The following is a 27,497-nucleotide window of genomic DNA, read 5'->3' as shown; positions in this document are numbered from 1 at the left end:
ACCTTTTTCTTAGCCATGTATGTAAAATGTGCAGCTCAGAGTGATTCTCAATAGCCCTGCATTTCCAGATTCACATTTTTAATTAAACAGCATTTTCTTTCATTTCTAAAGGGGCAGGCAGTATTGTTTAAATCTCACGGACCTCCATGACTGGAACATCTCAAGACCTCATAGCTGCAAAGCTCCAGTCCTGCTGCAGAGAAGAAAATGTCAAAGAATAGTGAAAAAGCATAACTTACACCAAGCAAGCTCTCTGTGCAACGATTTTTTTTATTAAATTACACAGAAAAACATCTTATCAATTCAAAGTCTCTTCGTAGTGACCCAGCTTCAACATTATCTGAAGATTATGTTCATCCCTTATTTAGTGAGGCTGTTTGTCAGTTTAAGGGAGGAATGGAATGAAGCCCCCCACCCCGACCCTGGGAGAACTAGGATGAGCATAAAAAATTTGCTGGTGGTACTGTCTCCAATGTAGTAAGGTGTAGTAGTATGTGGTACGTACCTTCTTATACATGTAAGAAGGCTGGATTCCTAATGTTGTTCTGAAAATGACCTTAAAACACAGGCAATAGTATGTTTTATAGACATATATTCCAGTAGTTTCCTTGATGCTGTGGAAGTCAAGTACCTAGTGATGGAGAAGACCCCTTTTGGTGCCTTAGACTTCTGAACATTGTATGTGCCTCCTCTGAACCCACCATTTACTCTAGTTTGAGGCAAGGAACGTAGTTTAGGATTTTTTACTGACTTCCCTAGGTGTGACCCAGGCACAGCCAGTACAGGGAGACTGCTGATTTACCTTTTGGTAGGGTCTTTTCGCCTGGAAGCTGAAGAGGAGCCGGCTTTTGTTCTGAACCCCGCTCAGCCCTTCACCCTGAGGTAGTGACGGGGAGCGTGGCAGCTCGTCTGCCCGCTCCCATTTCTTCCTGCAGGCACCACGTTATATATCCCTCACGAGCCTGACCACAGCTTTCAGAAACATCCAATAAATCAACAGTTAAAAGGGAAGAGTAGACATGGGGAGCAGGTGCTTATTATCTGTGCATCTCTGGAGAAGAATAACCCACAGTGTATTTCCATGCCCATTTGAAATGGAATATGACCATGACCCTGCAAGTGGCTCTGCTTGAATTGTTCCTGGCATCATGTTTTACTCCTAATATTTTCATTGTCTGCCTCCATCAGTTTTACCTCCCACTGTAGCATTAATTTTGTATGTGAATATGGAGGCTGTGCTTTAAATAATACAGCATATGCTTTTTATTTGCCATGTAGAATAATATTTTTTTGGCTGATTTATGTTCCACCTGGACAAAATTATTTTTTATGATGGGTTTATTTCATTTGCTCCCACATCCCCACATGGGGTGGGGGGGGGAAATAAGAGAAATCTTGTAAACCACCAATAACGATGGACACAGAAATCTGCTTTGAAACAAATTTACTGCAAAAGCAGATTCTCTCCAGCCATGTAAATGAAAAGAATGCTGTTGTAATAATTTTAAGCTCGCGAATGCATGGTACTACTGGAGAGAGTAATCTTCAGGCTCTTGTATCATCCCTTACACAATGCTGGGAGTATGGAGAAATTCACTGACAGCTATAAGCTATTCCAGTAGAACAAAATTGCACATATGGCTAAAGCATGGATTTAATTTAGCTCTTTTCAGAACTTCATCAAGAAACAAAGCCAGGACAAAACCCTCTGGTCTTTCAGTTTGCAGATTTGCCACAGAACTTCACAGGCTAAGCTGCCAAATCTACTTCATTTCCAGTTTTCACAAGGACTGTGGAAAAATATATTACTTGCTATTGAAACAAGTTAGCTTCAAACAGATAATGTGGGTTTCAATAACAACAACAAAAAAAGTATGATGTAGTTTGTTTTGTGTTTTACAGCCCTGGAAAAGACTGGCAGTATTTTTATGTTAATCTATCACCTACAGAAATACTTATTATGAACAGATTTTTTTTTTTTTTTTTAAAAAACCATACGCAATCCTTAGCACAACTTTGCTCTGATTTTGACTTCCAGCTTTCGGTGCTTTTTGTAAAGCAACTAAATATTAATCATACAAATCCATAATAGTCGTAGCAGTCGGAAAGCTCTGGTTCTATTTTCGGTTGTAATAGTTGTCTTTAACCATACAACATCCTCCAGCCAAAACCACATTGTAATAGGAGTGCCTATAATAAGGACACATAACGCTCCATGTCAGCTCTGAACTGCCGAGCTCGGAAAAAGTAGGATATTCTTTCAGAGCAGCTTCCCTTTTCATACTGAACGTAACAAGAAGAGATAGGACTTTCACAGGAAAATCCTGCTGCCTCTAGTCCCGCCCCATAACTCCCCATCAGATGGTAGAAAATCCAAGCTGATGTCTCGCCCTTGCCATCTCGGGGCAGCAACTGAAGATTTGTTCCCAGGCAGGCCCTCTCCTCCGCACACAAAGCTCTGCACCAGCCCCTCGTCCTGCCACGTCCCTAATTCTTGCTCCACCAGCTAGTATGGAAAGGTTCAGTGAAGGTGGGCCACCTTTGTTCTGCTCCATCTTCTCTTTCCGAGCACTGAGAAGAGTGTAAAATTTATCAACAGCAAGCTAGGCACTGAAAATCGGGTCACTGGTTTAAAACGAGGAAACGTAATCTATAGGATGAACGTGTACTGTATTTGTTTCACCACCATGCCAGCCCCGGGCCTTTCAAAGAAAACCAGAGCTCCCGTTCTTCCACAAACCCCTCGGGATGAAGGCAGCTCCTGCAGGAATCGTAAGCCTGCAGATGGGAAGGGAAAGGAAAACAGTATAAAAAAGCTACAGTAGATGGTGCTAGACAGGTGCAGAAGACACCAGCTAGTCATTTGAGGATACCTGCAAGATTTACCCCTAAGCTAAGCGGTTTAGAAAATGTGCAATTTAGATTTATCAGTTCAGAAGGGAGATTGAGATAAAAACAGTTGAGCTGGTGAGATTATTAAATGCAGAACCCCATGCTGAGCCAACGCTCACCTTACTCCACGTGCTGACGAAGGAGAAATAGGGCGGCTGCACCCAGGCAGTCACAGGGAAGGCAAGGGTGATGGGAGGAGAGGGGGCAAGTCACGGGCAGAGACCCTTCCTTCACCCAGGAGCTTCTCCTGGGAGCTTGAGGTGGCACCCATCCCGCGTGTCGGGATGGGGATGGCAGAAGCAGCAGGAACGCTGCAGGTTAGGGTCAGAGTGGGAAGCGCAGATCCGTATTTCCTGATGGCAGCCCCTGCGTATCAAACCGTTAATGTCACAGAAAGGTGGTCTTGTGTATTTAATTTTATCAGGCGGAAGAACTCTGATATATGCTGCGCTCGGTTCACCGCTCCTGTGCAGATTTACTCGGCGTTTTAGCATGCGTGCTGCCTCGCTGACAGAGATTAAAGGCTCTCCTCAGAGCCCCAGGTATTACGCTCAAATGTATAAATCAGGGCTTAATATATAATATTTGTCCATAAAAATATATCATGGTGGCATTCGTTTGGCTATCTGCATATTAAATACCGTTACAGAAAGTCATGAGTTTATTGAAGATTATTTTGCTATGCCAGTAAAGTCTCCTGCCATCCTAAAAAGATATCTTTTCTGCCAGAGCGTGGGCAGGGCGCCACAGAGGAAGGGGCAGATTTTGCTAACGCCGTTCCTGACCCCGCATGTGCCCCAGCCATGCGGTGCTGGCCCAGGAACCCGCTCCCAGGCTGGCCCCGGGCTCTGGCTTACCAGCACTGACCAGGCAGGGCAGGGATCACGGTGGAGATGACACCGCGAGCCTCTAAAGGAGAAAATTGCATGATGTATCGCCACTCACGAGCACCCGCCAGAGAGCTGTTTAGAGTGAGATTACAGTCTCAGAGGAGACTCTCATGCCTCTCGGTCACAGGGTTACTGCGATGATGCAGTTGCAGCTTGTATGCGAGAGGTAAGAGGGATTTAAATGATGGCCGGAAAGAAAAACTGGATCAAACCTCCACAAACCCTGTTCAGATTAACCCAGATTCCCGAGTACCCAGCTCTGAGGGACTTGAAATCGGCCAAACTGATTCTTTTCCCTTAAACAGAAGAAGAAAAATGGGAGGGAGAGGATGAGTTTATACTTCGGCCAAGAGTTTACAAGCAGCATTTTAGACTGAAGGGAAACAAAGCTGCCCAAAATAAGAGTTTGTGCAGTCCAGAGGTCTTGATCCTACTCATGCCAATTCCGTATTAGCACGGCTATATGGATTTCTCTGTGTTTGCTGCTGACTTACAGAGACGCAAGGGAGAGGAAATCAGACTCAGCGCTGCAGTCTTTCCCCCTTCATCCTTTTCATATTCAAGGTCTTTTTTTTTTTCTTGTAAATTCCTATTATTAACACAGGAGAAAAAAAAAGGTCCCTGGGATCCCTGGCGCATCCTTGGAGTGGCTGCAGCCTCATCGTGGATGACTAGACAACTGCCACTGTGCCACATAATGAGGAGCACACACGCTGCACCGGGAGATACTAATGAGGGAGCTACAGCCCCCTTAGCCCTCTCCAGTAAATCCGTGTCTGCAAGCCATGTTTTATTTATCAGGCTTATTATGGCAGCACTAAGGAGCCATTTGGAAAGGGCCGCTGCTGTCCTGGGCACTGCACGCCACAGTGCCTGCTCCAACCAGCTTCCAGGGGAAACGGATGAGGCTATAGCAAAAGGTAGGGGAGAGGGATGCTACCCACACGCCATGCGAACAACGCCGTGGCACCATTTATCCCACCGGCTCCTTTACGCGGCGGGGTTCAGCCCGTTTTGACCTCCTGGTGCTAGCTGAGCACCGCCTGGGAGGGATCCCAGGCCCTGCAAATACACAGTGACTGGCAAACAGATCAAAGCTCATTTTGCAATGATTTCCAGGAATGCTTCTGAGGAAGCGAGGACTTGGTGGGCCTGGAGAGACCCAGCTGTAACCTGCAGAGCCAGGCGACTTGGAGGGGCTTCACGGGAGCTGCCTGAGATGGCTGCCCACCCCCCCCTCCCAGCACTGCTCCCAGCAGAGCTCCTGCTTTTCGCCATGCACACAAAACACTGCTCCTCTGCACCGAGACGCGACGCCGCGGAGCCCTTGTTGTGCCGCTTCTGGCAATGTGCAGTCTCGCCCAGATCTGCATGCGTGCCAGAGGGAAAGGGGATTTAGGATTGCCGCTCCCTTCTCCAAATGTCCTTTTCCTGACCCCTCTGCATGCCTTCCCAGAGGTTTCTGTCCGCTTTGGAGAATCACTCTGCTCGCAGAGGACCAACAGAAACAGGAGGAAAAGGCGGCTAAGTGAAAGACAGAAGAGAGATGAGTAAATCTTTGCAAAAGTTATACCGCAGATGTCAGCAGGACTCACAAAAATTGGTCTGCATTCCTTTAACATATTAGATTTCTACTTACCCTGATCATTAGCACATTAAGCTACAAGGGCTGATTATATGAAACTCATGGAGAGGCATCAATTAAGACGATAAATTTACATACATTCCTTCTGGATGATAAGTGACGGGTTTCCTCGGTTCAGAGTTTGGTACAACTGGACTCCGTTTCAGAAAGAAAAAGGAGAAGAGAGAAGTGCTAAATGTGTGCATCTGTACTGCTACCCAAAATGATGGAAGCAGTTCACAAGTTTGAGCAAAAATGTATGTCAAATAGGAATAGAAGGAAACGACTCGCAGTTTCCGAGGCTGAACTCTAATCTGCCATGTCACATCGACAACAGATTACGAGAGGAAGTGAAATTCCCAAGAGATGTTGCTCTTACAAGGCCGGCCCAAATGGTGTTCCCAGGCTGCAGAATGCAACATTAAATATTTGCACATATTTATCACTTTTCGCCTACACAAGATCTCATCTTATTTTGGAAACACTGCGCAGCAGAACAACTTCCTAACCGCCAAAGTGTAGCCATCGCTGGTCTGCAACGTGCCAGTGGCACCTATTTCGTGCCAGCATGCATCCTGGGAAAACTGTTAACAAAGACGGTTTGTTATCCTGTTGCCACTGAAGAGAGAATTAAAACAGGCCTTGCAAATGGTACGAAAACCCACGCAAGTTGACAGAATCATCTGTCTTTTCTTGAAAAATACTGCGCAGCTGCTCATGTTGCTGGAGGAGACAGGCCACTAGCAGCACTGTTACTATAGCTAGCCTTTGCAGCACTAACCTTAGTGCTACTGTGGCTAAATACCGATGTACAGCTGAGTTAACTAGTTAATAATAGTAACAGCTCAGTAACAGTAATAGCTAAGTAGCAGTAGCAATAGTTCATCCGCGTTCTTCTTCAGGAGTCAGCCACAGAAAGAAGGCCCCCGTCCAGAAAGGGCTGAACACCACCAGCTCTCATTCACTTCAGGGAAAATGAAAAGTTTTCAGCTAATACAGTAATTTATATGTGACTCCTCCTTTCCTGCATAGCAGTACCAAATCTATTCAAGCGGAAAGGTGTTTTCACCCCCACACTGCTGGGCTTGCACTTGCGGTGCTGGGTAAAGACTACTGTTGCACGTTGTCATTTTGGTTTCCTTATCCAGGACCCTGTGCTGGGCGAAGGAAAGCGTTCACACCTTCTCGGACTGCCAGATAGCAAACATGCAAGCTTCTTCATTGCTCAGGACACGAGACAAGGCGTTTCCAGCTGATTCCCCTTCCAGGTGCTGCGTGGCCACAATAATCAGATCGTTCTGAAGAGGAAATACTTTAAAGAAATGCCACTTGCATGTTAAAGTTTGTGCCACATATGGGATCATCTTTTCTTAACAGGAGGGGAAAAAGAAAAGCGCCGTTTCTTTTTCTCGTGTGCACAGCCATCGCAATTACATACCACTGGAGTTAGAAATACGTGCTCCTTTACTTCACTCTAACCAAAGAGCAATCAAACCTACTCAGGCTTGTGTTAATGATATACATTATACGTACCAGAGACATTTACACTGCATATCAAAATCGATCAGAACATAAGGAAGTTTAAAAAAAAAAGCCTATTGCCTTATGCTGTGAAGTTTGACTTGAGTATGATCTATCTCAGCCTAATGGGTTAGACGCATGCCTGCACAGGCTACAGCACTGTATTAGCACTACGCTAAAAATGAGGCAACATTTACAGCCGAAGCTGGAAGCAGACCGTGTGGCTCTACATTCTGCGGAACAAAGAGGGCAGGTAGGGGCGAAATTTACTTTATGCTCAGGTCGTAATTTTTATAGTATCATCGCACTGAAGGCACGGCTCTTCCTCGTCTGGTGCTTTTGTGACAACCGCATACTTCCCCCATTTGCAGCTTCAAGCTGGGTTGTTTCTGTCAACTTTTTCTCCTCCCCAGCCAGTATGTTCTAACCACAGGTAAAACCTTCAGTTTTAAATTTGTTCAGGTGGTTTAATATTTTTGTTAATTTGGACAGGGAGGTCGGACAATAAACCAATTCCTCTTCTCCCTAAAGATCTATCGCTTTTTCCAATGTATTGAATGTTCAGCACAGGCTGCATTTCAATTAAAGGCCGTGAAACTGGTAACAGTGCATTAACGACGCACTGTGTCTACATAAAGACGCAAATACATGTTGTGGCCACTTTTCCGGCCTGGTGCGATGATTTTCTCTTTTTTTTTTTGCGTGTGTTTGTTTTCGCAATGAATTATCTGCGAACAGATCGTGATTTCGACACCAGCCCGTATCTCCGCTTAACCCCAAGGGTTTGCCAGCGCCGGTGCCGCTCGCCGAGCTCTCCTCCCTCAGGCAGTCCGGTTGCCACCCGGTGCCCAGTCAACCGGGCCTCCCTCCCTTCGGGCCGCGGCCTGGGCAGAAACCCGAAGCAGCCGGATGGACCAGAGAGCCTGCGGGAGCACGGAGGCAGCCGGCACGGCTGAGGCCGGCCCCGTTCGCCGGGCTTCTCCCGTCCCCGCCAGCCGCGGGCGAGGCCGAGCCCCGGACACCTCCGCAAAGCCGCCCCGTCCCCTTCCGGGCCGCGGCCGCGGGCTTGCCCCGCCACCGCGCAGGCGCCGAAGGCTGCGGCCCGCCCCCGCCTCGGGCTATTGGTTGATCCGTTGCCACGGCAACGCGCTCAACACACACACACACACACACACACACACCCCCCCCGTCCCCCGTCCCCAAGCCGTTCTGCCCCACGTGACCCACGGCAGCTCTTCCAGCCAACTGGCCTGTGACCAGCCCCGCGCCAGCCGGCTGACGGGGGGCGTGGCGGGGGGGGAACTGTTGTTTTCGATTGGCTGCTGCCGAGGCTCGCTGATTGGCAGGGGGCGGCGGAGCCGGGCCGCTGGGCTGCCCGCCGATTGGTTGGGCCCGGAGGTGAGGCTGTGGGGTGATGCCGGCCGCCCCGCGGCCGCTGCCGGGCGGCCCTCCGCAGGCCTGGCCGACGGACAAAGGCGCGCCCGCTCCCCCCCCCCCCCCCCCCTTCTCCTCCTCCCCGCTCCGCGCACCTCAGCGCTGGCACGGCGAGCCGCGGCTCCTCGGCGGGCTTGCTGGGAGGCGGCGACGCGAGCCTGGCCCCGTGCCGGCGGGGCTCCGCCGGCCCCGGCGCCCTCCCCGCCGTCCCGCTCTAATTTGCCGTCGGGGCACGCGGCGCGGGGGGGGGGGGGGGGGGGAAGGCGGGCGGCGCGCCCGTCACGCTCGCCGCGCGCCCGCCAGCCAATGGGCGGCCTGGGCGAACGCGGACAGCACGCGGGGCCCGCGTGTCCCCGCCGCCTGCTCTGTCAATCAACTCACCGCCCCGGCCCCGCCCCCCCGGAGCCGCGCCTCCCGCTGCCCCGCCCGGTCGGTGGCGGGGGGGGGGGGGGGGGCACCGAGCGGCTGCGGGCCGCTTAGCCCTGTCGCCGAGGAGGGGAGGGGGGCGGTGGTGAAGCTCTTCTCGGTCACGGCGCCGTGCCCGGGGGCGGCGGGTAGGACGTTACCGGCGCCTGGAGGGGGGGGGGGGGGGTGGTTTGCAGCCGCCGGCCCGGGTTGCTCCACCGGCCCGGCCGGTCCCGGCGCCCTCCCTTCCCGTCGCGGTGCCCTCCCCCGGTGCGGGGCGAGAGGCGGAGCCGTGGCGGGGGGGGTGGCCGCCTCCCGCCGCCTTTATCTGGCGTGCGGGCGCGGGGGGTGGCACTGGGGGAACACCTTGTTTTAAGATAGGCGCTATAAATACGGCGCCGGGGATGGGAGCGCAGCCACGGGCGACGGCGGCGGGTTGACGGGGCGGCGGTGAGAACGGCTGCGGACCACGGTGGGTGCCTGCCCCGCGGTGCCTCGGCCCGGGCACGCCGGCTCGGGTGAGGGAGGCGGCGGGGGGGGACGGACGGGACTGAATTTTAATTGAGCGGCGTGGCGCGGCCCCCCACCCCCCCCCCAGCCGCACGCCACGCGTGGCTGCCGGGAGGAGTGGCGGGGTTGGGTTTTGGGTTTTTTTTGGGGGGCGTTTTGGGTTTGTTTTTTAAGGGAGGGGATCGGGGCGGGGGGGGAGCCTTAAAAACGGAGATAGGGCCGAGGATAAAGGCGGCGGGACGGGACGGGACGGGAAGGCGGGCTGGGGGGGGGGGGAGAGCAGCCCCTAACGCCGGCGCTTCCCAGCAGGACTCAGCCCGGGAGCAGCCGCCGAGCCCGGAGGGCGGCCGGTGCCGCTGGCGAGGAGGAGGTCGCCGCCGGAGGAGCCCCGCGGTCCGAGCCCCCCCCCCCAACTCCCCAACCCGGCCGAGCTCTACCATCCGCCGGCACGATGCAGATCTGCGACTCGTACAGCCAGAAGTACTCCCTCTTCAACGCCATGAACCGCTTCATCGGCGCCGTCAACAACATGGACCAGACGGTGATGGTGCCCAGCCTGCTGCGGGACGTGCCGCTGCTGCTGGAGGAGCTGGACGCGGCCGGAGCCGTCTGTCCCCAGCGGGAAACCCCCCTGCCCGCCGGCGACCCCGGCGCCTACTTCTCCCGTAGGGACATGTACAGCCACTACATGCTGCTCAAATCCATCCGCAACGATATCGAGTGGGGGGTGGTCCAGCCGGCGGCGGGCGAGGAGGCGACCCGCAAGAAGGACAAGCTGGGCGGCGGGCCCGCCGAGGAGGGCGAGGGGGAGGAGGACCTGGAGCAGCAGTTCCACTACCACCTCAGCGGACTCCACTCGGTCCTCTCCAAGCTCACCCGCAAGGCCAACGTCCTCACCAACAGATACAAGCAGGAGATCGGCTTCAGCAGCTGGGGGCAGTGAGCGCCGGGGGGGGGGGGGGGGGGGGGCACACACGGGGACCGGCCCGGTGGGAACGGGAACGGGAACGGAGCGGCGGGTCCCCGCCCGGCGATGCTGCCGCCGCGGCGGTGGAGGAGGAGGAGGAGGAGGAGGAGGAGGGCTGCGCCCCCGGGGCTGAGGCTTCCCTGAGCGCTCCCAGGACCGCGGCCGGTTTTCTACCAACGCACAAGCGAGACAGAGGTGTAAATTAATCAGTACTAGTTTATTAATTATTATTTTTCCCCCTCCCCCCCTCCTTCTTTTTTTTGTTGTTATTGTACGGTCTGGGGCGAGCGGTTGCTCGGGGCCGAGCCCGTGTGTGTGTGTACGAGGTGGTGGCGTAGCTGGCGGATAGGAGGCTCAAGGCGAGCCGATGAACATAACAAAACTGGCGTAAAATCGCTTCTCTTACCCAGGAGGGAACCCAGCGGGCTCATGAGCATCCCTCTGTCGCGGGACGGATGGCAGGTCCCACGGTTGTACATGTACTGGAGTTTATTTAAAACTTTTTTTACTCAGATGTAGAGTATATTCTAAAATAAATACGAATGTATTAACTAAAAGTGACTTAAACTTTTTGGTATGATTTATGTTTCTTTAATTAAATGATATTTTTAACATCTGGAATTCTTCTGTTGTTCTTCTAAGTTATTTCCAGAGCTGCCTTACTAGACACAGAAATCTTTGCATGTGCAAGAGAGAGGGGGTTTGTGGCTTTTTTTTTTCCCCCCCAAAGGGAGCAATTGCGTAGTGATGCTAAGTCGGCGTATCTAAAATGGATGAACGACTGTATTAACTGCACCATACATGGCCTGAGTTTTGGTAAGCTGTTGCCAACCGGACAGTCCAGTTTCTCTGCGTGAATGCTGGCGTGAAGGTCAGTGCCCCGTTAACAAAATCCAAGAAGACCGAGTCATGGTTACTTTGCAGGCAGCAATTCATGGAGGTTGGAGCAAAGCCTTGGAATGACTCTTGCTTTTTTCGGGAAGTATCTTAATGTACTGTGGGGAGCTCTTTTCTCTCCCTCCGAATAGGTCTGGGATACTTGCCTCCCTCATCTCTGGCATTACTTTCTTTCCTCTGTAATTCTCCTTGGATACTAGGAATTAATTGGTTTTATGTTACCCAAATAGTACTGATTTCTTTCTGCATTTTTTTTTTCATTTGCTGAATTAATGTGCCTCAGAATTGGGTGTCTATATAGTGTTCTAATACTAAGTTCTAATATTAAAAGTGTACTTACTGATTACAATACACTGCGTGCGTATCACAGAGGATAACCATTTAATAAATATGTATGTCTTTCCATAAGTTATGAAGTTTTCTTCGCAGGCACTGAAACGCCAAGTTTGTAGGCATCTCCTTATACTGAAATTTCACTTTGAATTATTGCCATCAGATTTAGGGCTTATTTGGTGTTCTTTTTCCGTTTAAAAATAGAAGAATTTTTCTCTCAGCTTTAAGGATATTTTTGCTTAAATTCAGATACTCCCTAGCAATTTGTTTTTCAGCCCAACTGTTAGAACACTGTAGTAAAGCATGATCACTCCAGACATGGTACTAGTTGGCAGATGTTTGTATAGTTAAAACAATCGGTCTGCGTATATGTTTAAAAATAAATATTTTAGAAGGTTTTCCCTTCTAGGGTAAAGAAGGACTTCGTAAGGCCGGATGATTTTTAGCTTGGCGATGCTTGTTCTTTTCATAACGTTTTTAACTCCTCTTCCCCTCCCCCCTTGGGAAGCTGCCAGGAAAAAAGTCATGAACAAGGAGAGGGATTACCCTGGTTTCCTAACATGTCAGCTCGCCAGTCTTGCCGTAGTCTGACTAACGTAAAGCAAAAGATGCAGTGCCTTACGCTGGACGGTAAAGTTTTGCTCTCCTGAAGGTGGGGGTGAGAGGGAGAACCTGTTCTGCTCTGCGGCTCCCTTCTGCCTTGCGCTCAGCCGGCTGAAAACCACATTACAACCTCTGCTCGGGAGCGCCGGTAAAACCTCAGACAAAAGCAGCTCGCGCAGTTTCAACAGCATTCCTCTTGAACTCCCGGTAACTTCTCCTGGTGCGGATTTAGACGATACTGTTTAAAAGTTGCACAAGAGACAACGTGGTGCTGATTTAGGTTATGAGTAACACAAGAAAAATAGCATTACATTAGTGCAGCGTCACCGTGAATATTGCATCCCTTCCCTTTGCATCCTAAAAAAAGACAAGAGAAAAGTTGCACTGAAAGGGCAGCTCAAAACTAGCGCTATTTGGCAGCAAGGCTGGCATTTCCTTACAAGTAAAGGTTTGGGTAACAGAGGAGTTAGGGTGATACTGTGACTCAAGGGTTTGCCTTGCGTCAGTGACTAACCCGCAGTTGCCGAACTGCACATGGCTCCCATGCAGGGCCCGGCCGCGCGGCTGGCGGCCGCCCGGGTAATCCCAATTCAGCCGCGGCAGAAACTGCTGAGACTCGCACCAGCAGAAGAGACGCTGCCACCTCCCACCTGGCAGCTGCTTTAGAATTCCCCTTTTTTCAAGGTCGTGGGAGAAGATCGAGGCGCTTGGGATCAAGAAAGCGATCTCGTGATGCGGCGGGGGGGGGGGGAACCAACAGATAAAACCAGGGATGTATTTCTCACGCGAAGGACAAGGGACGGGACTTTGCTGTTGGCTGCTGTGGAAAACAGCTTAGCCTAAAAGGTGGGGTGGTCAGGCAATTATGTAAATGCTAGCTCCTGACATTGCAGTAAGCAAAGATAAGATTGCAGAGTCTTAACGCTCAGATTTTGTACCTTAGATGCTGATTTGGGAAAAATTTCCATTAGTGGTGCTATATAATGCAGTTAGGTTTATTATTAGGAGTTACGTTTTCTTTTGAAGGACTGGATCATTTTAAGTGCTCCTGATTGGACACCAAGTTCAGCAAACCTTTAGTCTGCTCCAGTAAAGTGATTCTGATACTTGTAAGTGATAATGACAAATGACATCAGTCTAACGTAAAAGTATCTTTGTGATGTCAAATACTTTGGCAAGTGGCTTTATCTTCAAGCAACAAGTGAACATAAAGACAACTTGCCAAACTACCGTAACCGTGCACAAACCAGGGGAACATACACGTGCACCATGAGAAGCAGTTGTCATTTTTAGCTCGCTTAAATGAAATAGACTCAATATACAGTACGGCAGACATTAGAAGAGTAATAAATAATGAGACCGAGAACAGTTTGCAGTTACAAATTGATCACAGCAGAAGGTGTGTTACAGCCAAGGAGCCTCAAGGACATTGCTCATGGGATGCATCAGTTAATATATAGAAGTGCCCGATATGTGTCATTATAGTTTATGAGTCAACTCTTATTTTTGTGTATACGGAAGAACAGGAGGGCAAATGGAAGGGGGGGGGGGGAAGCCAAGCTTTTGTCTCAAGATATGTATATATATTTGTATACAAATAAGGGCGCTGGGGATGGGCGTGAGTCCCATGGGAAGAACATCCTTTCGAAGGCCGCTTTGGCCGCTGGCTGCTGCCCTGGATGGATGGCAGGTCTGTGCTGGACGACGTGTGCATTTCAGGAATCACGCCTGCCTCTGGCACCGTAAAGTTTTCTCCATTCCCCTCCAGAAGTCAGCTGCCGTACCCCTTTCTGCCCAGGAGCAGATGAAAAGTCTGAAATCAGTATCTTGACACCCATTTGGACTAGACCCACCTGCTGCAGTCCCTTGTGCTTGGGGGGGGGGGGGGGGGGGCAGGTGAGGCTGAGTCAGGCTAGGCTCTCATCTTCCTACTTTCCCTCTGAAAGCTTTTTCTTTCAGAAGGTTTTAAATAGATCAAGATATCTGCGTTTTGCGGTTTGTTTTTCCCCTGCACAGGCTCTTGCACCGAGACACATGAGTCATCAGTAGCTCAGCTTTGCTGAAAGATGCACTACCGTTAGTGGCCAGATGGAAGGTTATATTAGGTTCTCATCATTATGGAGTTAAGCTCTGCACCCTGTTCTACCAGGAAAAATAAAAGGAAAAAAGAAAGGGGTAGCAAGCTTCTCCTCTTTGTGCTGGTGGGTTTGGTACACAGTTTATCACCTTGTGGAAAAGTCTGCAGTGATTTTCTCCCACAGGCTTAACTTCCCTGAAGCACTGAGTATGGGAGAGGATTGTCTGGAAGTACTGCTTTTTATTATTTATATCTTTAAACATGAAATCTTTTTATTATTTATATCTAGCTAACAGTGTGATGGGTACTATATTCTGAAGAGCTCAAACACCTTAGGTGATAATACACACAGGGAAAAAAGAAGAGCATGATGGGTTATAACCTGCCATAGAATCTGAGGGGAGTGCAAGCAGGGTGAGCATTGCAAAAGCAGTTCCAGCTCTGCATGCATTTTTCTGTTATTTGTTGTTGTCACCTCTAAACAAGCAGAAATACCTGAATGCATTAGTTCTAATGTTGCAAAATCACTTTCCTTCCAGACCACAGACTTGCACGACAAGTTTGGGTCAAAATTAGTTTTAAGGAATGAAATTATAAACTCCTTTCCAAAAGGAAATTTGCAAATAGGAGCGCAGTAATTGTGTACCTTTCTGTTGGTAGCCAACTGCCAGAATTGACACTCTTTATAAAAAGTAATATTCCTTCCCTGTTCAAACACAGTCATACTTTTTTGACCCGGAGTGACGGAATGAGGAAAACACCTTCTAGTTTTTGTGCTTTTGAATTTTGTCCTGGAAGAGATGGCACAGAAGAAGCTTGGAGACCTTAGAGAGAAAACAGGTGCCTCTGCATTAAATCACAAAAGAGTAAATGAGTCTACCTCGTGATGTTTGTAAGGTTTGCCATAGTATCAATTAAAGCGTTGTATCTTTTCATCGCATTTATCTACATATATGTCTGATTCTAATTTAATTCTTTCTTTTTGTTCTGGCCTGTTTTACCTTAGCAACTTTGGTTTACAAACAACAGGGTTGATGTCTGACAGGCACGGATGCACCACTTAAGACTAGCTGAGCCTTTTTAAGTGCATCTCCCTTTGCATCTGTATTTGAACTGAGAAGACGGGCAGAGTGCCTAAAGCCGTGATTCGGGGTATAGCAGCAGCATGGCAACCCCCTTGCTGTGGGATTGCTGTTTGGTCGCTGGCATACGTGCTGGAGCGGGGAGAGGGATGCAAGGTGAAGCTTTCCTTCAGGGATTTCCTCCAGATCGTGCTGTGGTGGGGAGGGAGAAAGGCAACGGGGAGGTTTCTCACCCCGTAACCGATGTGGTTTTTCCCTGGGAGCAAAGAAAGGGAAATGATGGAGCATCCTTTCATCCCTCCTGAGCGGGAGCGATGGTGCCTGTACACAAAGGTTTTCCACCACACTCGGGGCAGAAAAGATTTATTTCACGTCCAAGTTGACAGCTTTCGTGGTTTATCAAAACACCTGGGAGTTGAGAGATTAAAGACTTGCTGAGTCAGCACTCGTCTGCCAATAAGCAGATATTGCATGGATGGAGGCTGCTTCAATGCAGAGATTAGATATGTTAGATAGACTATACCCTTCCTGGTTTTTTAGTGAGTCTGTAGGAAGCCTGGCCAGTCAGCTGGTTTCACTTATAACACACTCGGAGGAAATTTTACTGGAATGCGAGAGTGACTTTTTTTGTATGCGAAGAAATAGTTTTAGTTCTCAAATATTTCGGCGTAACATTCTGCTCCCCTTGTCTCTTTTGTAGGTAGACAGTCTAAATGCAGACCCAAGGAGACACAAGGTCTCAATTAGACGTACCTCAACAAAAGCATTTTTTCAAGTTTTAAAGTCTGTGCTTCTGAGGTATTGTATTTCATCTTACTCACATTTGAAATGGCTTCCCCAGACTTGTCATCACAAAGAGGGGAATGAGCATCCTCCGCTGGAAGTCTGGAACTGAAGTCTGGTTTTCTTCAATTTTCAGGGGGGATAAGCAACCTACAGAGCTTCCTGCACTCTGCACCAAGTTAGTTCGCATTTCATCCTTATTATCAGACCATTTGGAAATGGGAATGCCTGAGCCTGATTGTATGCCACTAACTGAAGAGTTATGCAGATATGCACTAGTTAGAGTATATTGACAGGTACGGTGGTATTTGGCATTTTTGCAGGGCTAGTTACAAAATTGTCCATTTAGACCGCTGAAGCCGACAAAGCCACCAACTCAATACGGTTATCAAGCTTGCTAACCACAGAGGAGCCTGCTCCTGCAGCTGTGAACAGCCCACACGAGGATTTCTTTCAGCCAAACGTCTATCGACTTCACACAAATTTTTTTTATCCGAGTGCCCACCAGTGGGTAACGCTCAGGATAGCTCAAGCCACCTGCCTTGCTTCTTGCTTTCCCACGTGTGCTGTCCATCCACTTCTCCTCACGTACTCTTCCTTCATTCCCTGAAGGCTGTTTCTCCTATGGACTTGTCCCTGTGTCCTTCCCAATTCCCTTTCCCATCCCTCTGAGATGTTTCCTCCCTGAAATTCCTAGTAAACCAATCTCATTTCATCACGCAGACAGGTCTCAGTTTTGAACTGAACTGTAATTGGTAATAACAGCGTATTGGGTGATTTAACGATATTTCCTTGTTTGAATCATGTAATTAAACCTGGCTTCTTTTATTAACCTGTTATTTTTCATGTGGAGGCATTGCTTTTTTGAAAATGTTTTAATAGTGATGGCTGATCACCAATCCATACTTTGAGAAATATCTGAGTGCCTAAATAGCTGTGCTGAAGGCAGAGCCAACAATGCAGAAAGCTGGTTTCTGTTGCTAATGGGTGCTGTGCTCATCTTTTGAGGAGCCCTAATAATTGCCATTAGTATTAATTGTAGCGTCACACTGAGAGGAAAATATACCCTGTAGCGAGCCTGTACGGCGACGAGGAAAAGCAAGGGAGCTGGCAGATCGTGGCCTTTGCATTTACGATGCTGGCTTTTGTATTCAAGCTCAGCGTCATGCAAAAAATGCCTCATCTAAAGAAGTCGAGAAGTCTGGTTGTAATGAAACAGGCGGTGGGTTTCTTTCAGCTTTCACTGGTATTGTTAGTACGATATTTAGCAAAGGCTAGAATAATTCCTCACCTAGGTGAATGCAGTCATGTAAGTCTTATTTTTAAAACCAAACTAAGAACGCATGCAATATATTTCAAAGGGCTATGTATTTTAAGACCCGGAGGTGGCTATTTCTCGACTGACCTAAGCCTATGCAGCGCCAAGAGGGCTGGTCCCGTCCTGTCCCCCGTCCCCCACCCCCGGCCCCGTGAGCCCTCCGTTCCCGTTGTGCTGGCACCGGCGCTCACGCGGCGACGGAGTTACCAGAGCAGGGAGCTGATCCAGCGGAAAATTAGCAGAGGAAAAAAAGCTTTCGGCTGTACTAATTCCCTCATTCAGCAGAAGGTGTAGCTGCATTCGCGGCGGGGCTGGCGTGGAGGAAGGGTTGGGAACGTGCTGCCAGGAGGCAGAGTGGGACCTCCCCTCTTGGCAGCCGCTTTCACGTAGATGGGATTAAGCGGGTTGTGAAAGCGTCGCCTGAGTCCCGTCTTCAAAAGAGATTTGTATGCTGATGACTTTGAGTATCACTGAAACCGGCAGCTGCTCGGGCCGAGATCCCGAGCAGGATTTGGGCATGGCACGACGGGGGCCGGCCGGCTCGCCGCTCACGCCGGAGCCTGCAGTCCCTACGGAGGCAGCCCGGGCTCCCCGTGCCGTCCTCCCGGGCAGCGGGGAGCGGGACTCGGCCAGGCGGCACGAACCGCTTGGTGCAAGCACTGAGGGGACAGGGCTGATCACACCTCAGCCCTCTGGCACCCGGATGCCTCCATCCCCTCGCGGTGGCCATCACCGAGAGGAGACGCGCTTCCACGTCGTCTTTAAGAGCGAGATACTCCGCTTCTTCAGAAGCTGCCGGGAGGCTTCCCGGTGAGGGAAATTCTCCCAGAGTGAAGTTCTGTGTCCCAGCTTCCTGGAGAGCACCTAGAAGGTGGTACGGGACAGTGATGCCAAATACACCACGGTAGCAATTTTGCTTGATAGGGCAGGCTTTAACATTTATGGAGTGCGTGGGAGGGAAAGAGCAACAGGAATGCTGGGTTCATCTTGTGTGCAGGCACCGACGCACGCCGAGTCCCAGGACTCGACGCAGGGATGGGAGCCTGGGATTTGCCCTCCCTGAGAGCGCCCTGAGCACAAGGTCTCTCTTGCTCTCTAATTAAAGGATGCCATGCAAAATAAGGCTGCGACCTGAGGACTGAAAGCCAGGAGAGCCGGTTGCTCCTGAAGGGACTGGAACCACTCTTCAAGGAACCTCGAGAGGTGAACTTGAAGCGACTGGGAGGTTTGAAAATAAGGTCTCTGCTAGCCCTCAAAGATGCTACTGGCTAAAAAGGCAGAGTATTTTGTGGGGAGCCCTTCTCAGCAGATACGCTCCGAGGCCACCAACAAGGCTGAAACCATTTCCCTTGGGGGTTGTGATTTAGAGGAGCGCAGATTTCGGCACGATTCTCTCCTTCTGCAGGAGGTAGGATCTGGCTGCGCTGTAGGAACAACCAGGCTTCTTCTCTTGCTTCCACATGGCCGTGTAAGGCGAAATTTTCTGTTGCCGCTGCTGCAACCAGCACGGGTGGAGAGCTGAGGGAGGCAGCCTCTCCCGGCAAATTTTGCCCGATTCTCTCTGCTGGGTAGGCAGCGCTGCATGGCGATGGCTTTCCCAGCCAGCCTCCCTCTCGTCCCCTCCCAGTGGCACTGGAGTCTTGCCATGCCCCACTCCACCTCTCCTCCTCTTTTCCCTCCCTACTCTTAGAGCAGCCGCCTGGAAAACACCGGAGGGTGCAGGCAGGAGCCTGTACCATCAGGAAAGAGGAGGAGGGATTGCCCGTTGAGTTTGCCAGGGGATGCTGCCTTCATGGGAAGGGGGAGCAGAAAGGAAGCCGCTGTAGTGGGAGCAAGGGTGCTAATCCTCGGCGCTCTCCCAACCTGATTTATCTCCCCCAAGTCCCAAAGTCAGCCTTGCCTGGTATGTGAACTCTTTCTGAAAGAGATGCCAAGCAGCCCAGTGCTTGCAAGAATAAGGTGCTTTTGTCAGGCCGTAAACACCATTTTAGAGAGCCGAGAGCTTTGGCGTGAAAGCACAGATAACTACGTTCCTTTGCGCTGTCGTGGCTTGGTGGATGAAGAGAATGGCACAAAAAGCTTCATATTTTGAAATTAAATGTTTTTATTCTCCCTTTGCATCCTTTACCAGATCTCAGACCTGGAGCAGTGCCTAGATGGACGTTGTGAGCCCTGATGTGCCTGGCAGTCGCCGGCAGCCGTTGCAGAGGCCAGGGAGCTGCTGTGGAGGGCTACGTGACCCCGGCCAGCCTTCCTGCCCAGATTTCCATCATACGGAAAGTGGAAGGCAGGGGAGGATGTTGTTCGCCAGGGCCTCATCTCACATGGAGTCAGCACATAGGGCGAGGAAGACTCCTCAACGTCCACAGTGGCCTTTTGGCCTGCGTGTATGTAATGACTTACCCAGAAAATTCTGGGGAAGAGTTCCCGTCAGAAATGTGGCTAAGGGCCCTGACCCGCGGGCTGACCCGAGCAGCCACGCAGGGTGAGGTTGTTGATGTTGATGATGTTGATGGCGGTGGGAGCCTGTCCTCTGCGGCAAGGGCTGGGCTTCAGGGGCTACCACGCCAGCTCCCTCCTCCTCCTCCTCCTCCTCCTCCTCCTCCTCCTCCTCCTCCTCCTCCTCCTCCTCCTCCTCCTCCTCCTCCTCCTCTTCCTCCCCTGACTCGGTGGCCAGGGGACATCTCCAGGTGCAACGGCTTTCTCCACAACAGCTAGGCTCGGTAGAGACTGGCTGTCAGACTCTGAATCACTCGCTGCTTTTGACTGTGTGTTTTGGACAGGATCCCCTTCCATCTGCACTGATGCAACTATTGTTTGTATACATGATTTTAAGAAGTGATTTCCCTTCCTTCCTGCTCTTTTTAATATCGTGTAGCAGCTAGAAGCAGGGAAGAGAGACTGGCACCATATGACCAACCAGCTGTCTGTGGACTGTCAGAGCATATTGTGGGGAACACAATGTGACTACCTTTGATGCTTGATCGTTCAGTCTCTGCTGGCTAAGCTACACACTGTCTTCTTTCCGTTCAGTTACCCTGAATGTCATGTGCTGGGTCAGTGCGTGGTTTACGTGGCAGTATTTTGAGTTAAAAACAGGTAATGATGTGGTCCATCTCCAGTGCATGGTAAGAGCCCCTTACTAGAAAAGCAGCGTGACTCATGTTGTCTGAGCATCTGCTCCCAAAGTCATCCTTTCTGTTGTAGAGCAATGTCTCCACTTTTCTTTGTTTCCCTTTTCTAAATTGTTTTTAAAGGAATGAGAGCGGGCCACCTTTGCTCCAGCCTCAAGGTAGCAAACGTAAGTGGTTAGGAGCGAGAATACAAAAGGATGTGGAGCACAGCTAAGTATAGATGCCACACGTTGACTAATGTCAGAGAGATGGTGAGTTGTGTTTGACCTCGGCCCTCTCAGCTTTCTCTGCAGAGGAAACACAAATGCATTTTACAGGTCTTTTCCATTATTTGTGAGTAGCAAGGATATATGAAGATACACAAGTATCCTTCAGTTACCACAAGGAAATCAAGATGCTCTTACAGAGGGAAAGAAAAGCCCCCCGAGGTACACCGAGAACATAGTGCGTGATCTGTCACTTCTGCCGGGGTCCCTTCAGCACACTGCAGCAGGGAAAGGCGGTTTGTGGGCACTGGGGAAAAGCTATTCTCTGTGCCACTTGAGGCATTTCTCAGATAAGGGCTTTTCTGAGGATGCCTCCTAAACTGTGCTCTCTGACGCAGCCAGTCTCCAGAACTGTTAGGCACAAGCTCTTCAGGTTGCAGTTTGATGTGAGGAGAGCCCCAATAAATTGACCCAAAAAGGGGAGACGTTCTTTCAGGAAAGAGAAAAAAGTCCTTTCATTACTAATCAGATGAAATTGCTAACTTCTAGGAAGCCACACTTTCTCTGAATTGGCAGATCTGTGTTCCCCCAATATACAGATGACAGTATTACACACTGCTACTTTGCCAGCAGACATACTGCCTTAGTTACTCAGAAATATGTTGCATTTTATTTGACAAGTGGTAAAAACATGGTCTGCTTTACTTCTCTTTAACATTCTGATTTTTAGGCTACTGAGGTACACTCCTATGCATTCACCTATTCAAGGAGGATAGGTTCTCATAAAAACTCTATGATGATCGTTATTGATTTTTACCAATAATATGTTCTTTTTGTCTGTCCCTTCTTCCTTCCCTCTTGCATTATTTATGCTGCAATCCTTTTCCTTCTTGTGCACATCAACATGATAATCTTTCTTCCCAAACTACACATTGCTGTTTTTGAAGTCTACTGATTTTTGCAAACAAGTTTCCAGCTATTATTTTGGGGTTGTAATTCATCTGAATGGACATAGAATTATTGTCTTTTCCTTCCTGCAGATATTTCTCTGAATTTATGGAAGTCCGTGGAAAAACACGCTATATAAATTCAGCATTATGGACTGAGATCAGGACATGTAGCTGGTGTCATGTTGTACCTGCTGCAAAGCCTCAACACAGCAGAAAAAGCTGCTAACTACACGGCCTGGAGCAGAAAGTTTGAGTAATCGAGAGAGGGGAAATGGTGAGTAGCGTATGAGTAGAATTGTTCCTTATTTCCACCTCAGCTCCTGCTGTAGGAAAGGAGGAGAACTGAAACGTGCAGAAACCTAATTCTGATTGCAAGAACATCATGGCAAATGCACATAATTTACTGCTGATGCACTTAAAGAACTGTGGTGGCTAGATAAGGCAAGTCAAGGCTGTTCTAACTTACTAGCACAATTTATTTAACAGAACATAGCTGATTTGAATTTTGGTGAATGAAGAGATTTTGAATTAAATTTTCTATGACCCTGTGTTTCTTTCCTTCTTTCTCCTTCTTCATATTCTCTTTCTTCCTCTCTCTTTTCTTTTCCTTCTTAAAGAAGCTGGTTGGCAACTTGGGGTGGTTTTCCTGTCTGCATTTTTTGCGTTTAGCCCCTGTGTTTTGGAGAAGTGCTTGCCTGCAGCAGCCTAGCCAGGCTTCCAGGGCTGGAGGCGTGCTTTCTAAAACACGTATGTAGATTTCCTCCACCTTTGTCCCTTTTCCACGGTGGAACTGAAGAAGTCTCTGGGCCGCAGGGCTACGTTCAGTCCTCTGCTCCCCGTGTTGCCCCCAGCACCCTACCCTAAATGTTACTGCTTTTCCCAGACGGATGCTTCACAGCCCGCAGAGAGACCTAGAAGAGGCTTTCATCCTCGCTTCCCATCTCCTCTTCTCTCTCTCATCTGGGAAGAGGATAGGAGATGTTTGCATCTCTCCACCCTTCTTGCTGATTTCTGTTGTTTCCTTTCCCTCCTGGCCCCACGGAAAGACTAGGGACTCCAGTAAGGGTCTCTCTTTGTCTTCTCCTCCTGGTTTTGGGAACAGAGAGGAGTGGGATCCACTCCTCTTTACTATTGTCAGGGCTACTGAATCCCTCCCAGACCCGCTTGTCCCTCTCCTATGACCCAGTTTGGGTGAAGTAGAAAGTTGCCCATTTCTGCTTTATTTCCCAGAATAGCACAGAAGTTTGGGAGAAACAGTGGCTGTGGGAAAATGACTTTCTTATGAACTATGAGAAAGAAATAGCTGAGATTATGATGGGTGGATCCTCCTTTACCCTACTGTCTAGGTCAGCCTCCTAGAATAACCCCTCCGGGGAGTACCGGTTTGTTTTAGTGAAATACAGATTTCAAGGGGGATCCTGATTACAAGGGAGAAGATCATGTTTCAGGTAACACAGGCTTCCTCTAATGTCCCCCTTTATTCCCCTATCTTCCGTAGTCCTCTCTCACATCCATTTCTTTTTTTCACACATCTCCTGTCAATCTCGCTTCTCCCAGGGGTCTGTTCCTGCTCCTGGGGAGTTTAATCTCAGTCTTTCCATTGACTTGGATGACATTACATCAGGCCTCATGTCCTTTTTCGGGGGGGGAGAGAGACACAGTAAAGCTCTTTTGTATTTAACAGGGTAAGTAAGTGCCGACTACAGTTTTCTGTAACCCACATCTCTGGCTTTCTGTTTCTCCAGGAGAGATAGGGAGGGGCATGGAGGGAAGAGGCAGAACTACTGAAAAAAACCACACACCAGCATTTTCAACATAGTTTGGAAAGGAAAGGGGAGGGAACAAGAGAGATCCTAATCTTAATATATATTAGGTGCTCACATACAACAGCGGTGGGTGTGGACTGGAAAGCTCAGTGGCTGGCTAGATGGTAGATTAGGCAGATTGTTTGCCTTGAGATGGATAGATGGAAAAGAGCAGGAAAGATGCGAGGAGGGGCTGGAGCAGAAGGGTGTGAGGTGAGCAATGGAAAGAAAAGTTCAAGCAAGTTGCAGAGAAGACGGAGATGGAGACAGGAACTGGGATGTGGAGGACAGAGAGAGGATGCAGAAAAAAAAAAAGATGGGAAGATGAAAGCCGTGGGAGTTAATTCAGCTCCTATTAAAGCTGACAGCATTACTCTTTAGAGATAGTAGGCTTGGCTCATAGGGAGATTTTGAAATAGGACAGAAGGAGGAAAGGAGGACTGGTAGACAAAAGACAGGGGGAAAGAAAGAGCAAGGAGAAGGAATATGCTAAACTGGAAATAAGGAAGAAAGAGTGTTGAAAATGGGAAGCATGCTTCGTATGTTGGAAATATGCTGGAAAGGGGAAGGGAGATTGAAACCAGAGCAAAGAAAAATGCATGAGATTGTTTTGTGATTTCAGATTTCCATCCTAGGGGATATGAGAGTCCTGGATGTGGAGCTGAGGCCTGGAGAAAAGTCTGTGGCACATGTGAAGATGTGCAGGGGAGAAAACAATTAAAACTATAAAATGTATTATTTTCTGCAGATTAGATGTGACTTCACTTTCCTCTTAAGCTTTATACCCCAGAAGTGGAGTGGGCTGGTAGAACATGTTGGGGGACTGGGTAAGGAAGAGGAGGAGTAGCAGTAAAAGGGTTAATGACCGGATGGTTTGCTACAAATCTGTGTCTTGGTGTTGGTTGACTCTGATGTCTAAGGAAATGAAAGTTTCAGCCGACGCTCTTCTTGAAGCTGGAGCACTATGAAGTCTGTCTCCATCGTGTTTTCTCTGGCACGTGTGTTCCCTGCCGACAAAGCACGACCTCATGCTTCGGTCTTTGCCCCGGGGAGAGCGCGAATACCCAGCTGCCTGTTCTCACAAAACCTGCAGAAGCCGGGTATCTCTGGCTGCCTCTGGATGGCGAAACCCCGCGAGCCTCTGCGTTCCTGGGTCCCGTGGCCTTACTCTCACCCCGTGCGGGGGCAAAACACAGCCAAACACCAGTGCCCCTGTCCTCTCCAGCCCCAGGCTCTGGTTTCCAGAGGAGGGAAATGTGCACGTGGGACGCGCGGCATGTTCCACTGGGTACCCCCGCGTGTGTTACCTCCAAGGTTGCTTAGCCCAGCAGGTAAGTGCAGTTGGAAATACCAACTCCTTTGTCAAACCTGGGACAAAAGCGGGCTGATGGATTCAAAACCCGGTAAGGGAAATCCAGGCATTCATGCATGCACACAGCAAAATCACGTGGACTTTTTTTTTTCCCCTGGAAACCAGGCTTAAAGCAAGGCTCTTGATCAGGCAACCTTTCCGGAGAGAGAAGGCAGCAATGGGCTGCCTGTCAAGGGAGAGCGAGCCGTGCGGGGTGCCGGTCCCGTGCCTCCACCTGGGAGAAAGCAGTTCCCAAACCTCGGAGAGGTCCGTGGTGGACAAGGGTCGACGGGCTGAATGCCGCCGGGGCGGGCGCCGAGACCTGCCCGCTGTGAGCTGGGTGAGGTCCCTGCGGTCGGTGAGTTGGGGCGAGGGAAAACTCGCTCCGAAGCGTAAGCAAGACCCGTTGGTTTTGCTCTGGTGCTTCTCCGCTCCCCCGGGACTAGATCAATACACTCGAGTGCGAAGGCACGGGCTCCCGCTCACCGCAGTCATACACGGAGTCCCACGGGGGAAACTGCTACTGGAGTGGGCCAGCCCACAGCTGGGCTGTTAATGGGAGAAATATTACCCACCCACGGACCGACGGCACAGCTGGTATCCCTGTGGAAGGAAACCTGCCGTAACGAGGGGGACGTTTGTGCTGAGGCGAGGTGCTCTTCCATGTGCTCTGTCTTCTTGCCTATGCATTTTCATGACACGAGCAGGGTCTGGTGACATTATCTTCTTTTTCTCCTCAGCGTCCTAGCAGGCATCGATGGAAGCGGTGTATATAGCTTCACTGCCTGAGCTCCCTGTGCTCAGCCCGGAGCTAAAGCACATCCCCAACAGGAAAAGAGGCTCTTAGAAAAACAGGATCCCAAGCTTTAAGAAGCCTAGTAGGTTTATGGCAACACACTTTGAAGAAAGAAATACAAGCAGATAAATATATTCCATTACATACGCTTCTTAAAAACTCGGTGTGGTGCTGAGAGCATTCAGTGTATACAAAGCATGGTTACAAACTTCCCAAAGCAAATTCCTAAGCCTCCTTTTCTTGTCAGGTCCCTTCCCACCCCATCAGACAGGTTATAGCCCTTGAGAGTGGCAGCAAACAGCTACCCCGAATCTTCAAGGTTTGATCCGAGTCCTAGAGAGCTTGCCGTAAGGTAGGATATGGGAAATAAACTCTCAGGTCTTTTTTAAAGTTGGGAAATAAAGATGTGTAGGGGTTTGGCCACAGCCATCTGCAGTTTCTGATCCCTCGATTTTTGTTTTCCTGGGCCATTGCATCTGTATATGCAGCACAAATTTCCCAAGGCTGGAGGGTTTTTTGTTTCGTTTTCAATCCTGGCACATTTTCTTCGCTGTTCTTCAGTCTGTTTATTGATTCTCAGCTTTCTTCATGACTTTAAGTGCCTCTTACTTTGTACTCCTCCCTTTCCTCCCTCCTCCTCCCCCCAAAACATACCAGCTTGCATTCTTTTAGGCTGAATCTCAAATACTGCCTTTTTTAGGAGCATTTTTTTTTCCCTAAGGCTTGCTGAAAGAGAGCTGTCCGTTAAGGTTTTTTTTCCCACTGCAGAGAAGGCTTTGCCCTGTTTTCTCATGGTGTTTGTGGCAGATGTGAAACCGTTGAAGACAAAATGTACTTTTTTTCATCAGTACGGTTTTGAATCGTTCAGGCTGAAGCAAACGAGAGCTGTGTGCAGGCGGATGGAGGAAGGGTCCCAGTGTCTGGGTACTTTTCAGCTCTGGGACAGGGCATATCAGTTTAGCAAATTGTTGCTAGCACCCATTTCTGCAAGGGGCAGTTCTCTAGCCCTGGATAATCCCCTCTGAGTGCCAGGACTGGCTGTGCTGTTTGGCTGCTGATCTGTCACTTCCCAGCGCTTGAATAACTGCTACAAAGCAGCTATTCCAGAAACAACATTGCTGCAAGATGAATGCATTTATTTAAGCTTTCTACGTTATTGTTGAAAAAGTACGGGACTAATGCATGAAATTTGCTCTGTGTTGATGCTCATGATAAGGAGTAAGATAAACTTTTGCCAATATTTTACTCTCTTATCAAAAAAAATCAATAAAAGTGCTTCCTGGCAAATAGCGTGTTTGACATGTGGCCTGTCTGTCGGGGTATTCGGAAGGCTAACAAATACCCAGTATCCAGAATACTGCGCCTGCCTGGAAGACGAACAGCTTGGGGGACAGAAGGGGTTGTGCAGCTCTGCAGCGCGCTGTGTCTTTGTCCTCGGCATCCGCTGAGACGCTGCAAGTCTTAACACACTGATCCTGCTCCTCCCCCTGTACCCACTTTTTTTCCACTCTTTACATCAGTAAGAGAAACACTGCACAGTCCCAGCCATACTCAATGGGGTACTGACCCATCAAGGACTTTTCTGGAGTCTAGTGCAGACTATTAGTGCTGGAGTAATATATTACGAACTATTCATGATCCTGAATGTGCTTTCAAATCCAGGTAATGCTTTTCAGCCAGCCTCCTTCAACCCCCCCTCATCCCTCCCCCCCATTTCCTACAAGCCATGCGTTACTTGCCCTGAAGTCAGTGCAAACGTGAAGGCACAGCCCTGATAGGAGGGACCTACACTGTGTTCACGCTTGCTTATGCAGGTCCAGGTAGGTTCAGCAATACTTTACTCCTCTCATATAGTGCTCTGCAATGTGTCTTCTTCGTTGCCGTTTTTGATTAAGGTATGCTGAAAAAAGTAGAAGTGA

At 49.5% G+C, this 27,497-nt stretch overlaps 1 protein-coding gene and 1 long non-coding RNA gene across 3 annotated transcripts; one reads left to right on the top strand and one right to left on the bottom strand.

The window, feature by feature from the left end:
* Positions 1-250: 250 nt before the first annotated feature.
* LOC115343892 lies at positions 251-8,938 on the bottom strand. Its single transcript, XR_003924320.1, has 2 exons — positions 8,457-8,938; positions 251-5,306 (listed from the first exon to the last, which is right to left on the bottom strand). It is a non-coding gene; the product is annotated as an uncharacterized LOC115343892 (long non-coding RNA).
* Positions 8,939-9,068: 130 nt separating this feature from the next.
* Positions 9,069-10,864, top strand: MID1IP1 (MID1 interacting protein 1). 2 transcript variants are annotated; one of them, XM_030020466.2, is made up of 2 exons: positions 9,069-9,238; positions 9,586-10,864. In XM_030020466.2, the coding sequence occupies exon 2, from the start codon at positions 9,728-9,730 to the stop codon at positions 10,217-10,219; it is 492 nt and encodes a 163-aa protein (XP_029876326.1). In that variant the 5' UTR covers positions 9,069-9,238; positions 9,586-9,727; the 3' UTR covers positions 10,220-10,864. The 2 variants fall into 2 exon arrangements, with proteins under 2 accessions (XP_029876326.1, XP_029876327.1); XM_030020467.2 differs by having other exon boundaries at positions 9,159-9,284.
* Positions 10,865-27,497: the final 16,633 nt, after the last annotated feature.

This window comes from Aquila chrysaetos, chromosome 7 (assembly GCF_900496995.4).
Source record: "Aquila chrysaetos chrysaetos chromosome 7, bAquChr1.4, whole genome shotgun sequence".
Taxonomy (NCBI): domain Eukaryota; kingdom Metazoa; phylum Chordata; class Aves; order Accipitriformes; family Accipitridae; genus Aquila; species Aquila chrysaetos.
This window is presented reverse-complemented; position numbering and strand designations above follow the sequence as displayed.